The sequence below is a fragment of the Phoenix dactylifera genome, chromosome 8 (assembly GCF_051530095.1).
Source record: "Phoenix dactylifera cultivar Ajwa chromosome 8, Ajwa_hap1_PhDact_Kaust_v1.1, whole genome shotgun sequence".
Lineage (NCBI taxonomy): Eukaryota > Viridiplantae > Streptophyta > Magnoliopsida > Arecales > Arecaceae > Phoenix > Phoenix dactylifera.
Window position 1 is genome coordinate 18,974,671 of NC_143197.1, and position 12,333 is coordinate 18,987,003.

General features: G+C 48.6%; 1 protein-coding gene across 2 annotated transcripts in view; it reads left to right on the forward strand.

The window, feature by feature from the left end:
- Positions 1-12,333, forward strand: part of LOC103715506 (pentatricopeptide repeat-containing protein At4g04790, mitochondrial-like) — an 85,009-nt gene that overhangs the window by 23,408 nt on the left and 49,268 nt on the right. For both annotated transcript variants that reach the window (XM_088702978.2, XM_088702977.2), the window contains exon 5: positions 2,524-2,588. In XM_088702978.2, the coding sequence (XP_088559104.2) occupies positions 2,524-2,588 (65 nt within the window). The remainder of the gene's footprint in view (positions 1-2,523; positions 2,589-12,333) is intronic.

The following is a 12,333-nucleotide window of genomic DNA, read 5'->3' on the forward strand; positions in this document are numbered from 1 at the left end:
TCATTTGCTTATACATTTTACATGGAGATCAAAGTTAACATGCATACAGATCTCTTGAATTTTAGTGAGACATCTAGTATGCAACGTGAAACTTGGAGTGATAACATGCAGTTCTCATTAATCACAAAACAAATATTTAATTACAAAAGACAACCATATTCATAGGACACAAAATTGAGGTTGCATGGTCAAAACTTACGTATTATATTTTACATGTACAATGCTATGCTCTCCCAAGATCTGAAGGTGATCATACACCAACAGTAGATTGAGGATGAGATAGATCTTTGATCAAAGAGGGTTAGGTAAATTAGCTTAATTGACTGACGGTGAAGAATGATAGTTGAAGTCAGCTGGAAGAACAGAGGCAACAAGCAACTGATGGAGCGGCCATCAATGGTACAAGGTATCCATTAATGGATAATATACAGAAAGAAATACAAGCAAAGTAAGAGAATTAAATAGAATAGTAGCATCGAGGATAGATAAGCAGGAAGCAATTTCTTTGCAGTGTTTGAATCTTACAAGGTCTAACAACCATTGCATGTGCACCAGGATAAGGTTACCAAGTGCTAAAACTAGGTTTGCTACAAGCAAGAAAACATGAAGCTAGAATGATTTGTTGAGCAAAGGAGAGAATGATCCCAATAATAGCAAGCAGACAAATCAAAAGATGACATCAAAATAATCCAAGATGCACCTAAACTACCCTAACCAACATGTACATGAGTGTCCAGAGTTCAGACAATAAGTGAAACCAATCGAAGTGAAGAAATGGTGAATGTAGTCTATCATCAAGATTGTGGGAATTCAGATTGGTATTGTTAATTCAGAAGTCAATGAGAGGATTATGCCTGTAAAACTGTGAAGTGGACACAGCTAAATCAGGAGGCATGCTGTTATTGAAGTGTGAAATATGAATTAGACAAGACCCAAGAAGCCATAGAATAAACAAAACCAATCCCTTCCAATAAAGTGGTTCTCTGTTCTTATCCTCGACTCAGCCACTGATATATCAAACTTTTCTTAAAGTTGCACATGTTAAATTGTAAGAACTATCAACCACAAAACAATCCCTCATACAAGTGGAACAGAACAAAAAAAAAAAACTCAATATTAGATGTTCCATTATTTCACAACAAATCACAGACCTCAACTAGGCTTTACTACACATGACACTCTTTTAGAAACAGTAAACAATGTCAAGTCTAATAGGAGACACAATCATAGTATAGTGCAGCGAATAACCATAGAATATTTCCCAGAAAAACATAGAAATTCCACTCAGAAAATATTCAAAATTTACCTTACACACCAACAGATGTTTGAAATTTAAGCACCATAACCAAGATTTATGTCATGCTAACAGTCTAACATTTTGGGAACAGCTCATTAGCTCTAAGAACTCGATTAGAATCAAAATTTCTCAATAAAAATTAAGAATTATAGATCACGACACCTCGAAAATAAGGAAGATGATGCAGTTGTGTTCTTAATGGAGAAGAGCAAAGAGATGGCAATTGCTGATGAGGGAGGTGTTTGAGATAGAAACAAGGATGCTGTTATGGGAAAGGAAGCGTGGGATGCCGGAGAGGTGGAAGAGCCGAAGCAGAGGATGCTTGGGAAGTGCTGCTCCCAGGCATGAAATGACACCGGAAAAGAGGGAGATGAGGTGGACGCCAATAATGGAGGTGCTAGGATAGAGGATGCTTGGAGAAAGCCAGTAGCATGTTGGCCACAATTTTGGATATTCTACTCTCCCTCCTGGTAGCAGCTTATGGTGCTTCGAGTCATGGAGATTGGGAGGAGAGGAAAGCAAAGGGAAAGGCGAAGCTGTACAAGGCTTTTTTCCACTGGGATTAAAATGGTATATGGGCGGAACAAAATTTTTGCCCAATTCCATGGTATAAAGCTATCCAAGGGAAGTGGCAGAATAGCTTTATACTGTGGGGTGACGGGATATCCTATGACATGGGATAAACCAATTCTCCGACTACCAAAATGGTGTTTGACTGAATAAGTGGGGGAAATAGGGGGATATCCCCCGCTATTCTGGAACCAAACACCGCCTTCATGTCTGTTAATCCAAAGATAATCAAGCATATTGCATGTTAGAAAGTAGCTAAGCATGCAAGGACAAAGAAACATATGAACATAAGATACACTTGAATTGCTATTGATGCTTTTGGAATAGAGGATTAATGTTTTGAAGCATTTGATCAATGAACCAAGGATGCACAACATATCATCTTAGCACATATGTTAGCATAGGCAAGCATATGTTTAACAGCAGGTAACATTATCTTTAATTTTTCTGATATTGACCATGTAGCTAATAGTCTTGATTACTACATGCACGATGCTTGTTGGTCTGCTTGTTGAAATCAAACTCTTAATGATAGTTTAAAACTCTTTCAGACTGTTTAAGTAGTTGTCTGTTATTTACTTTTTCCTTTTTCCAGGCAGCTCTTGAAATGCCCTTGCATTTCATAGTAATTGATATGATTGCTTTGATTATTCCAGGGGCTGGAGAAGAGAATATCTCGTCATTCATTTACAATTATGCTACTAGCATACCAAATTTAGTGGTGAGGCACTTCTCATGATGAATGATGGTAATTCTCATGCTTCTTCAATTGGAATGCTGGTGTAACTATGATCCTTGTTGGAAGCATCAATGCTTGCATAATGCCACATAAATATGTCTATATATGTTGCCGCATTAAAAAGTTTCTGTTGCCAAAGAGACATGCAATAATAAACAGTACTAATCAGCTCATGGAGTCTGGGAACATCTGATCATTGGGTAACTCTAGTGCAAAATTTTAATGATAATAGAAAGAATATATTCGCATAATGTTGAATTATGCTCAAAGGCAAGCACTGACAGATATTTGAAGAAATGTAAATATAATTTACTAAAATATTATCCTGTAAGTGATGAAATTATTGTTAATTATTAAGGGTAGGCCCTCCTTACCTGTGAGGCTGTGACCAAGCCTCATTTAGAAATGTGGCTCTAGTGGAGGTTACTTTGGGATTGGGAGCATGCAAATAGTTTGCAATGGCTACTGTTCAAATGCTTCTTTCTCCATGCAAATTAGGAGATTAACATGATACAGTTTAATTTCTATTTGTAAAGATGCCCTTCTTCAATCAGTCACTTCTGTTCCCATCATAAATTTCATGAGGACATCAGTGCATATAAGCTAAGTTAGGATAAGATGAGAAGTTACTGGACATTTAATGAATATGGCAAGACTCATGGCCTGTAGAAGCAAACCAAAACCTAGAACTAACAGTAGGTCTAAGCTAAATGTACATGGGTATGATGTAGGACAAAACAATGTGAATGGCATGCGGGCTCTGTGTGAATTGGATGACGGTTTACTTGAAGAGGAGACTCGGTTGGCTCATGCCATGTATTGGTGGCTCTCTTCAACATGCATATGTAGGTCTAGTTTGCTCTTAAACATATTACATGTCAAGAATTTTGACCTAAGTCCCCTTGATATCTTCCTTTACCCTGTGAATAAGGACAAAGAAAAAAAGAGGTCATTAAAATAATAATCTACTTCAACAAAAGTTATAACTGATGGCTTGGGAATATGATGAGAAAGATTCAAGCAAGTATGTTCACTGTACCAGTATTGGTACCATACCGGTACGCTACAATATGGTATGACCATTATTGTATGTTATGCACATGGTACCAATATAACATTTCTTTTTTCATGCCCAGTATGGTATAGCTTGAAATCAGGCGTCACAGGTCAGTATAGTATGGAACCGAGCGGCACGGGATGGTTCTTCCCAATTTGAATCAATTTGGATTGGTTTTGCTCATATATGGAACCGGATCTCAACATCGTACTAGTACTTTATTCGTATGGTATGGTACTGGTGCTGGCGGTAAGGGTCATACAATAGACCTGGATTGTGCCCATGTTGGTCAAAAGTCAACCTGGTAGTCGTTCACCATACTTTTGTGAAGCTTGACATATGACATGCATGGATGTTGAAACATAAATAAGCGTGCCAAAAGATATAGCATTGGAACACAATATATTCAAGAAAGATGCTCTTTTTGCACTTTGGTTATCTTTAAATGTGTCTATTGGAGATTGGTAATGTTTTTACCAATCCAAACAAGTCTGGCATCAAAGCAATATGAAAGACATATTGATTAGTTTCCATGGATGTGGTTGTGAAATTCAAATTCAAACTTGTATCCACATCTGATTCAACAAGAGGAACTGAAGGAGTTAACTAAACATGTAGGAAAAATATAAAATATTTCATTTAAGTTGTATATTTAAAAAATGTTACTCGCTAAAGTCTTTTGATATATTTGTCATCTGATTTTCCAAATATATGGAATATGGCATCTCATGAATTTATTTTAATATGCAATACCTTACCGATTTTAAAAACCTATATCCTCAACCAATTTTTGGAAAGATAATGCTCCTTTCTATTGTCATTGTGTTGGGCCGGACTATTTTATGGGAAAATCAAATTCTCCACTAGTCTAAAAGCTGCAATGGAAGAGTATCACAACCATCTAAGTTTTGATGCAATGGTTGAAGTTTAGGTAATGGACTTGTATTGGTACCCTATTGGTGTGGTATGGGCCATTATGGTATGGTATTATATCGACACACGGTATGCTTAGTGGTGTTGGCATAGCAAAATTGAGATGCACGCCATGTGTCTGTATGACATGGTACCAAGGAGTATGCTAGTACCACTATGATAAATACACACTAATATGATCAATACACACCAACAAGGTCCGCCGTACCGGTGGGCACCGGTACCGAACCCGTACCATTGGTTTGGTTTGGTTCACGCATCCAAAAGTTCCAAAAAAAATTTGGAACTGGTACGGGCCGGTACCGATTTTTAACATCGAATCGGACTGGTCTGAGCCGGTATCGGTTCGGTACGAGCTGAACCGGCCGGTACGGGCCGGTTCAACATCTCTTGCACACCAATATGATCAATACACACCAATACTTCAATCTTTGGAGTTTGGTCTGATGTGTATTGACCTGCCGATACATCTCCAAGATGAATTATTTGAGCTGGACATGAGTGTCCAAGTAATGTAGAGGCTAACTGCTGATAACAAATGTCTAGTAATATCTGCTACACTAACTAGGGAAGTAAGTAATGAATACCGACAATTAGCTAACACTAAATTAGTTCAACTGAGTAACAAAAAGCTCAAATTTGAAGGTAAAAACTATAAATTTTTTTTATTTGCTTATAGGTATAAGGATAGAACTTGAGGAAGTACCCTCATACATTTTTGACATAGTCAAGTGATACGTTTAGATTTTTGGCTTTTTGTTCTACACATCCTGAAATATATGAACTTCATAAAAATGCTAGTTATATTATTAAACCAAAAACCATATTTTAAACTCATTCTTAGCATCTTAGTTGCCACAATACCTCCCATTTTCTTGAAGCTTGACTATCATTTTTTTTGGAGTCAATTAAACCAAAACCATATTTTAAACTCATTCTTAGTATCTTCTAGTTTCCATAATACTTCCCATTTTCTTGAAGCTGTATAATCATTTCTTTTTGAAAATTGACTCAAAGCATTTTGGTTTTAATCGAACATGTATCTTAGAAGCTTTCACATTTGATTGAATAAATAACTGCTTGATTTTCTTTTGCTCTGATCAAGTTATGTAGTTTGAGCTCATACAATTCCATAAGTTTAGTTTAGATAGTCTAAATGGTTAGGGTGGAAGCCAACAATTGATTCACTAGGGCTGGAATCGGGCCGGGCTACACCCTTGCTTGAGCTCAACCTTGATTTTTTTGGTGCTTCTGGTTTTTTCCCAAATCCCGATCCAAGCCTAAGCCTCGGTCTAGCCCAAGGTCTAATCGGGTCTGACTTGCCCGTGTCGGCCGAAAGACCGGGCCTTGCCTGAATTGGCCCAACTGATCCGAAATCTTAGCTCAATTGGTCCGATTTGCTCAACCAACCCAAAAAAGACCAGATAGAAGATAGTAATATGGGGGGCGGGGTATCGGGGGTCTTTGAAGCGGAGGGTTCCAGTCGGCGAGGGCATCGGGGCTCCCGTTAGCAGGCGAGACCCTGTTGGTCGGCCGGGCCGGCGAGGCAACCTCGATCCACTGCGCTTTTCGTGTTTGGCTAACTCTTTCTTTCAGGTGCCATGGACCGAAAAGGGAAAGCGCCGATGGGGAAGACGACGGAGGGAGCGACGAGAGGACCGGGTAAGCCTACTGAAACTGGGCGCGGTGCTTGGTCGCGGTCGGGGCCGTAGGTCACTCAGTGGCCCACGGCCGTGGAAGTCGAGCGGCTGAGCCGTCGCTTTCCGGACGTCCTCCGGCTACCGGAGGAGCCGATCGCGGCGGCCCGGCTGAAGTGGGAAGGGCGAGCGTTGGTGGCTCGCAGTTTTGGCCGCCGCATCCCGGCGGAGTGGGTGGCCAAAGATGTGGCCACCCAGGCAAAGCTGAAGGACGTGGTGGCCGTCCTGCTCGCGGACGACTACCTCGCCCTCTGGTTCCGGTCGACGGAGGACCGGGACCGTGGCCTGAGTGAGGGCCCGTGGGTGGTGGCGGGGCAGCTCCTCGCCATGAGCCCATGGGTCCCGGATTTTGAGCCCGAGGATGCGGCGGTGAAGACGGCGTTGGTGTGGCTCCGCTTGCCCCGTCTACCGCCGGAGTATTGGTCGACCTCGACCATCCTCCATATTGCTGCTCGGCGGGACGGCCGATCGCGGTGGACGGCGTCACCGAGCAACAGGGGGCGATGGATTTTGCCCGGGTAAAAGTGGCGGTTGACACCACGGCGCCCCTGTTACCGGAGGTCTTGATCCAAGGAATGACGAAAGTGCGTTGGCAGCCTTTCGTCTTCGAAAACTTGCCGGCGGTCTGCCCCCGTTGTGGGCGAATGGGTCACGGCGCAGCCGCCTGTCGTCATCCGGCGACTGGCCGAGCTGCGGGGGGCTCCCCCTCGGGGGCGGCGGACCCGGTGGACGGAAAAGGGTATGATCAACCTCCTCCAGCCACTGAGGAGGAGAACCAAGGGCCGGTCTATGGCCCTTGGATGGTGGCTACTCGGAGGCGAGTCCCACGAGAGGACCGCCCGCCGGGGCTGGGGGAGACGATCGGCTCCGACAAGGGGCTCGAGTCGTCCTCGACCCAGCCGCCACCTCCGGTGGTTGGTCAGACCTCGCCGGCGTCCCCGGCAGACACCGACGGTTGGCAAAAGCCAACGAAGGTCGCGCGCCGCCGGTCGCCGTTGGCCGGTGGTGGTGACCTTTTGGTTCCGGCCCCCCTTGTCGGCCAGGTTCGGGTTGCCATGGTTGGCGACCCAGTACCCGACTTGATCGAGCGGGCCCCCTGTCGCGAGCGGGCCCGATGATTGGGTCGCGCCTCGTGAACGGGGCACGAAGGCCTCAGTTGTGCAGGGCCCGCAGGCCCATCTCGCATTGGGGCCGCAAGCCCTGATGCTTCCGGGCCATGGGGCAGGCTCGCAGGCTTGTGCACCCCAGGCCCAGGCTGGTGGGGGGTCACAGGACAGGGTGACGTGCAGTTCGTGCGCCCAGCTAGCCTCTGGCCCAGGGGACAGGCTCGAGCCGGCTCCTCTGGCCCAGGATGAGCTGACCAGGGATGGAGGCCCTATGATAGGCCCTTTCCGGTATAGCCCACCCTGTCAGGAGTTGGCGGCTGGTCTGGGGTTCCCTCAGGTCAGTGGTCAGGACCCCCACATGGTGGGTATGCCGAGTGAGACTCGGCTCTGAGATGCTCATGTGGGTCTCGGGAGTGGGCCGGAGGGGTTTTTTTGCTTTGGCCCTCCTGTCCTGACCGCAGGTGTGTCGGAGGATGCTACCCCAGGTAGGTGCTTGGTGGGGGGCCACCCCTCCCCACACATGGAGGGGAGCATGGCCGCTGCACTGCCACCAGGAGTGGGGATGGACCACTCTACCGCTGCCCAGCGTGTCAGGGCAGTTGTTATGGGGCTCGTAGCCGCACCTGGTCGAGAGGAGGAGCGAGGCTACCTGCGCGCCGAGCCTGAGGATGGTCCCGCGACTTTAGGAGAGGATGAGTCTGAGGCCGACTATGTGGACTGTGATCCATGATGATTCTTTCTTGGAATTGCGGGGGGGCGGCCAAGCCGTCCTTCATGTCTTCGTTCAAACGATTGGTGCAGATCCACTGTCCTGAGATCTGTTTCCTTTGTGAGACCCGATTATCTGGTGAGGGGCTTAGTCGATTGAGGCAGCGTATGGAGAGGGATTGGGAGACCTATGCAGTTGATTCCCAGGGGTTGTCGGAAGGGATTTTGGTTCTGTGGAGGCGGGGTGTGGCGACGATTGATGTCTTCCACAACTGCTCTCAACAAGTAATCATGGTCATATCAAGACCCGATGCTGCTCCATGGGTACTGTGCGGTGTATACGCGAGCACGGACCACCGGGTTAGGAGAGTCCTTTGGCAGGAGATCACCAACCTGACCGCCCAGGGTATCCCGATGGTAGTGATTGGTGACTTCAACTGTATTCTGAGTGAGGATGAGAAGCGAGGGGGCGCTGCCTTTACGGATCGAGCGGACAGGAGGGAGTTCCGCGACTTTGTGTCGCGGAACGGCCTGGTAGACTTAGGTTTCTCCGGACCACAGTTTACTTGGTGCAATAATCAGTTAGGCAGTGCTAGGGTTTGGGAACGATTAGACAGGGCTTTTGCATCCCCTGATTGGATCCTCCGATTTTTCACTGGCCGGGTCAGCCACCTGCCTCGGATTGCCTCGGACCATTGCCCATTGCTACTCTCCACCTCATCGGGTCTTACGCATCACAGCCCCTTTCGCTTTGAGAAGGTTTGGCTGTCGTACCCCCAGTCTTGGGATATGGTTCGCGACGCGTGGCGGGTCCCGGTGCATGGAGATGCCATGCAACGGGTCTCACGCAAACTTGAGTTGACTAAAAGGTGCCTTCGCCGATGGAACCGTGAGGTTGTGGGTAATATTTTCCGGCGATTGGAGGGCGTAGAGTCCTCGATCGCCGAATTGCAAAAGAAGACCTAGGGGGTATGCTCCCAGAGGTTGATATGGCTGATCTCCGGGGACTGCTCGCGATTCACCACTCGTTGTTACGTCAACATGAGATTTTCTGGCGTCAGAAATCTCGGGTGCAGTGGGTAAGCGAGGGGGATCGTAATACTAGGTTCTTCCATCGGACTACGGTTATACGGAGACGGAGGAGCATGATTCACTCTCTGCGAGATGGGTCCGGACATCGAGTGGAGGGCGAGCCTGCCATCCGTCAGGTCTTACTCGACTTTTTCCGTACTAGATGGACGGAGGATGAGGAGGCCAGTGATGGGGACCGCCCTCTGAGGGTGGATGTGGGTATTCGTGACGCTGAGAGTGTATCCTTGATCCAGCCGGTGTCGGCGCTGGAGGTACAGGAGGCAGTCTGGGCCTTGACTCCGGACAAGGCCCCTGGACCTGATGGCTTTCCCCCTTTCTTCTTTCGGCAGTACTGGAGTATTATCCGACCAGCGGTGGTGAAGGCTATTCAGTGCTTCTTTACCCAGGTAGCTATGCCTGTGGGTTGGAAGGCTACCTTCATCACGCTCATACCTAAGCGTCAGAATGCGACCGAGCCCTGTCACTTTCGTCCTATCAGCTTGTGCACAACCTTATACAAGGTTGTGGCAAGAATTATGGTGGGCAGGATGAAGCCCCTCGTACCTGACATCATTAGCCAGGAGCAGGGGGCTTTTGTGGTTGGCAGAAATATTTCTCACAATGTTATGTTGGCCCAGAAAATGATGTGGGATCTTTGGCGAGTTTCGAAGCGGCACAGCCTAATGGCAGTCAAGCTGGATATGGAGCGGGCTTATGACAGGATCAGGTGGAGTTTTCTTCAGCGGGCGTTGGAGGCTTACGGTTTCCCCAGGCAGTGGACTGATTGGGTGATGGGGTGTGTCCGTGGGCCAAAATTTTCTATCTTGGTCAACGGCACACCGTCATCTTTCTTTGAGTCCACCTTAGGATTACGATAAGGATGTCCCTTATCCTCTTGTTTATTATCTGTGCTGATATCTTGTCACGGTCTTTGGAGAGGGTGTGCGCTAGCTGGGAGCTGGAGGCCTATATCCCAGCCCCGGGGGCTCGACCTATCTCCCATTTACTTTTTGCTGATGACTGTCTTTTTTTGACCAGGGCACGGACTTCAGACGCTTGGGTTCTCCGCAGGGTGGTGGCAGACTACTGCGCGGCGTTCGGCCAGAGAGTGAATTTGCTTAAGTCTACCATTTCTTTCAGCCCCAGCACGGAGAGCAGAGTCAGACAGGAGATCAGAGGGATACTGCAGATACCAGAGCAGGAGGGGGCGCTCACCTACCTAGGTGTTCCTATTACTGGCCGGAGGCTACGGGTGGCGGAGTGCTCGGGTTTGGTGCAGCGAGTCCAGAGCAGGTTGGAGGGATGGAGGGCGTCCTCCCTATCCATGCTGGGGAGAGTGACACTGGTTAGAGCGGTGCTGGGATCCATACCGGTGTATCTTATGGCCAACACAGTGGTTCCGAAGACGGTTCTGTTGAGGATCGAGCGCCTTCTTCGGAGCTTCTTGTGGGGGTCATACGGTGGAGGTCACGGAGTGCACCTGGTGGCATGGGAGCAGGTGTGCCTTCCTACCGGCGAGGGTGGCTTGGGGGTGCAGTCCCTCATAGTGAGGCGCGAGGCGTTCCTTGCTCGGCACGTGGCTCGGTTCTTGTTAGAGCCACATGGCCTCTGGAGTCAGGTGATGGCAGCTAGATATGGTCGGGGGGTTTCAGTGGCGGTGGGGGGGGCGTCGAGTCTCCTTCATGTGGCGCGAGATCAGGAGGTACATGCCATCTGTATTGGCGCATACTAGGTGTTCGATTGGAGACGGTCGGAGTATTGATGTGACCGGCGATTCATGGGTGGACTCCCTTCCCCTGAGTTGCTGGCCGATTATGGTTGACACCGAGGCAGTGGAGGGGCTACGGGTGTGTGACCTCCTAGTCCCAGGAGGGGCAGAGTGGGATGAGGCCAGACTCAGGTTGTTGTTTGGGGCACACCTAGCTGCGAGGATTCGGTCCCTTCCGTTACCCGAATGTGGGGGGCCGGACGTCAGGGTGTGGGGCACCTCGAGCCGGGCCAGTGTCAGACTAGGAGATCTCTTCCGCATTATTCAGGCGGAGCACGAGCCGGGGCCGGACTGCACCTGGACTTAGAGGTCGGGACTTCACCCGAGGGTAGCTCTCTTCCTATGGAAGATATGCTGGGACCGCCTTCCGACGAGAGCAGAGCTGAGCAGGCGTGGCTGGGGGGTCCCGGTAGAGTGTGAGACGTGTGGAGCTGAGGAGTCAGTGGACCATGTGCTCTTCCAGTGTACATGGGCGAGGGCAACATGGTAGTGGACTGGGATTCCGCAGAGAGCGTGGAGTGCGCGACTACAGTTTCTCAGGGTGATACGACAGTGGTTAGCCAGTTCACAGACTCGCGAGTAGGGTATCAGAGCGACTTGCACAGCGTATCAGATTTGGTTGGCTAGGAAGGCTCGTACTCTTGGCGAGCGCAGGATGTCACCGAGGTTTGTGGCAGAGCTTGCTCGGGCACAGGCTACGGAGATCAAGCCCACCCTATCTACAGACTGACCTTTGACAGCTTGGGACACCTGGGGTTCCCCTCTTGCTTCGGCAGCTCCTCGGATGGTATTTTTCACCTGGGAGCCCCCACCCCCGAGCTTCCTCAAGGTCAACTTCGATGGATCGGTTTTGGATGGCGGCACGCGGGGCGGTGCAGGTTTTGTCAAACGGGACTCGCACGCTAGGGCGGTAGCCGCAGGTGGCTACCAGTTGTTTGATACATCGGTCCCCGGAGCAGAGCTGCGGGCAGCCTGGGCAGGCCTTCGTCATGCACGGATTGTGCTGCAGGCCAGCTCGATTATGTTGGAGGGTGACTCAGCCACTGTCATCGGGTGGATTCAGAGGGGGTTGAGGGGTGAGGGCACAGACCACCCTTTGATCCGCGATATCGTGGTGATGATGAGAGATGGGATGGCCATCTAGGCCAAGCATGTATTCAGGGAGGCCAACGGGGCAGCCGATTGGGTAGCTGCCTACGTGGCCCACCATTCGGGGTATGTCCTTTGGTCGGGGGAGGGGGAGTTGCCATTGGCACTCCGTGAGTTACTGTATTTTGATCTTATTGGGTGTATTCACACACGTACTGTATGAAGCACCTGTTTTAAGCAAAAAAAAAAGAAGATAGTAATAATGAATTTGGGCTTGAATAAGGCTGGGTTACTAGTC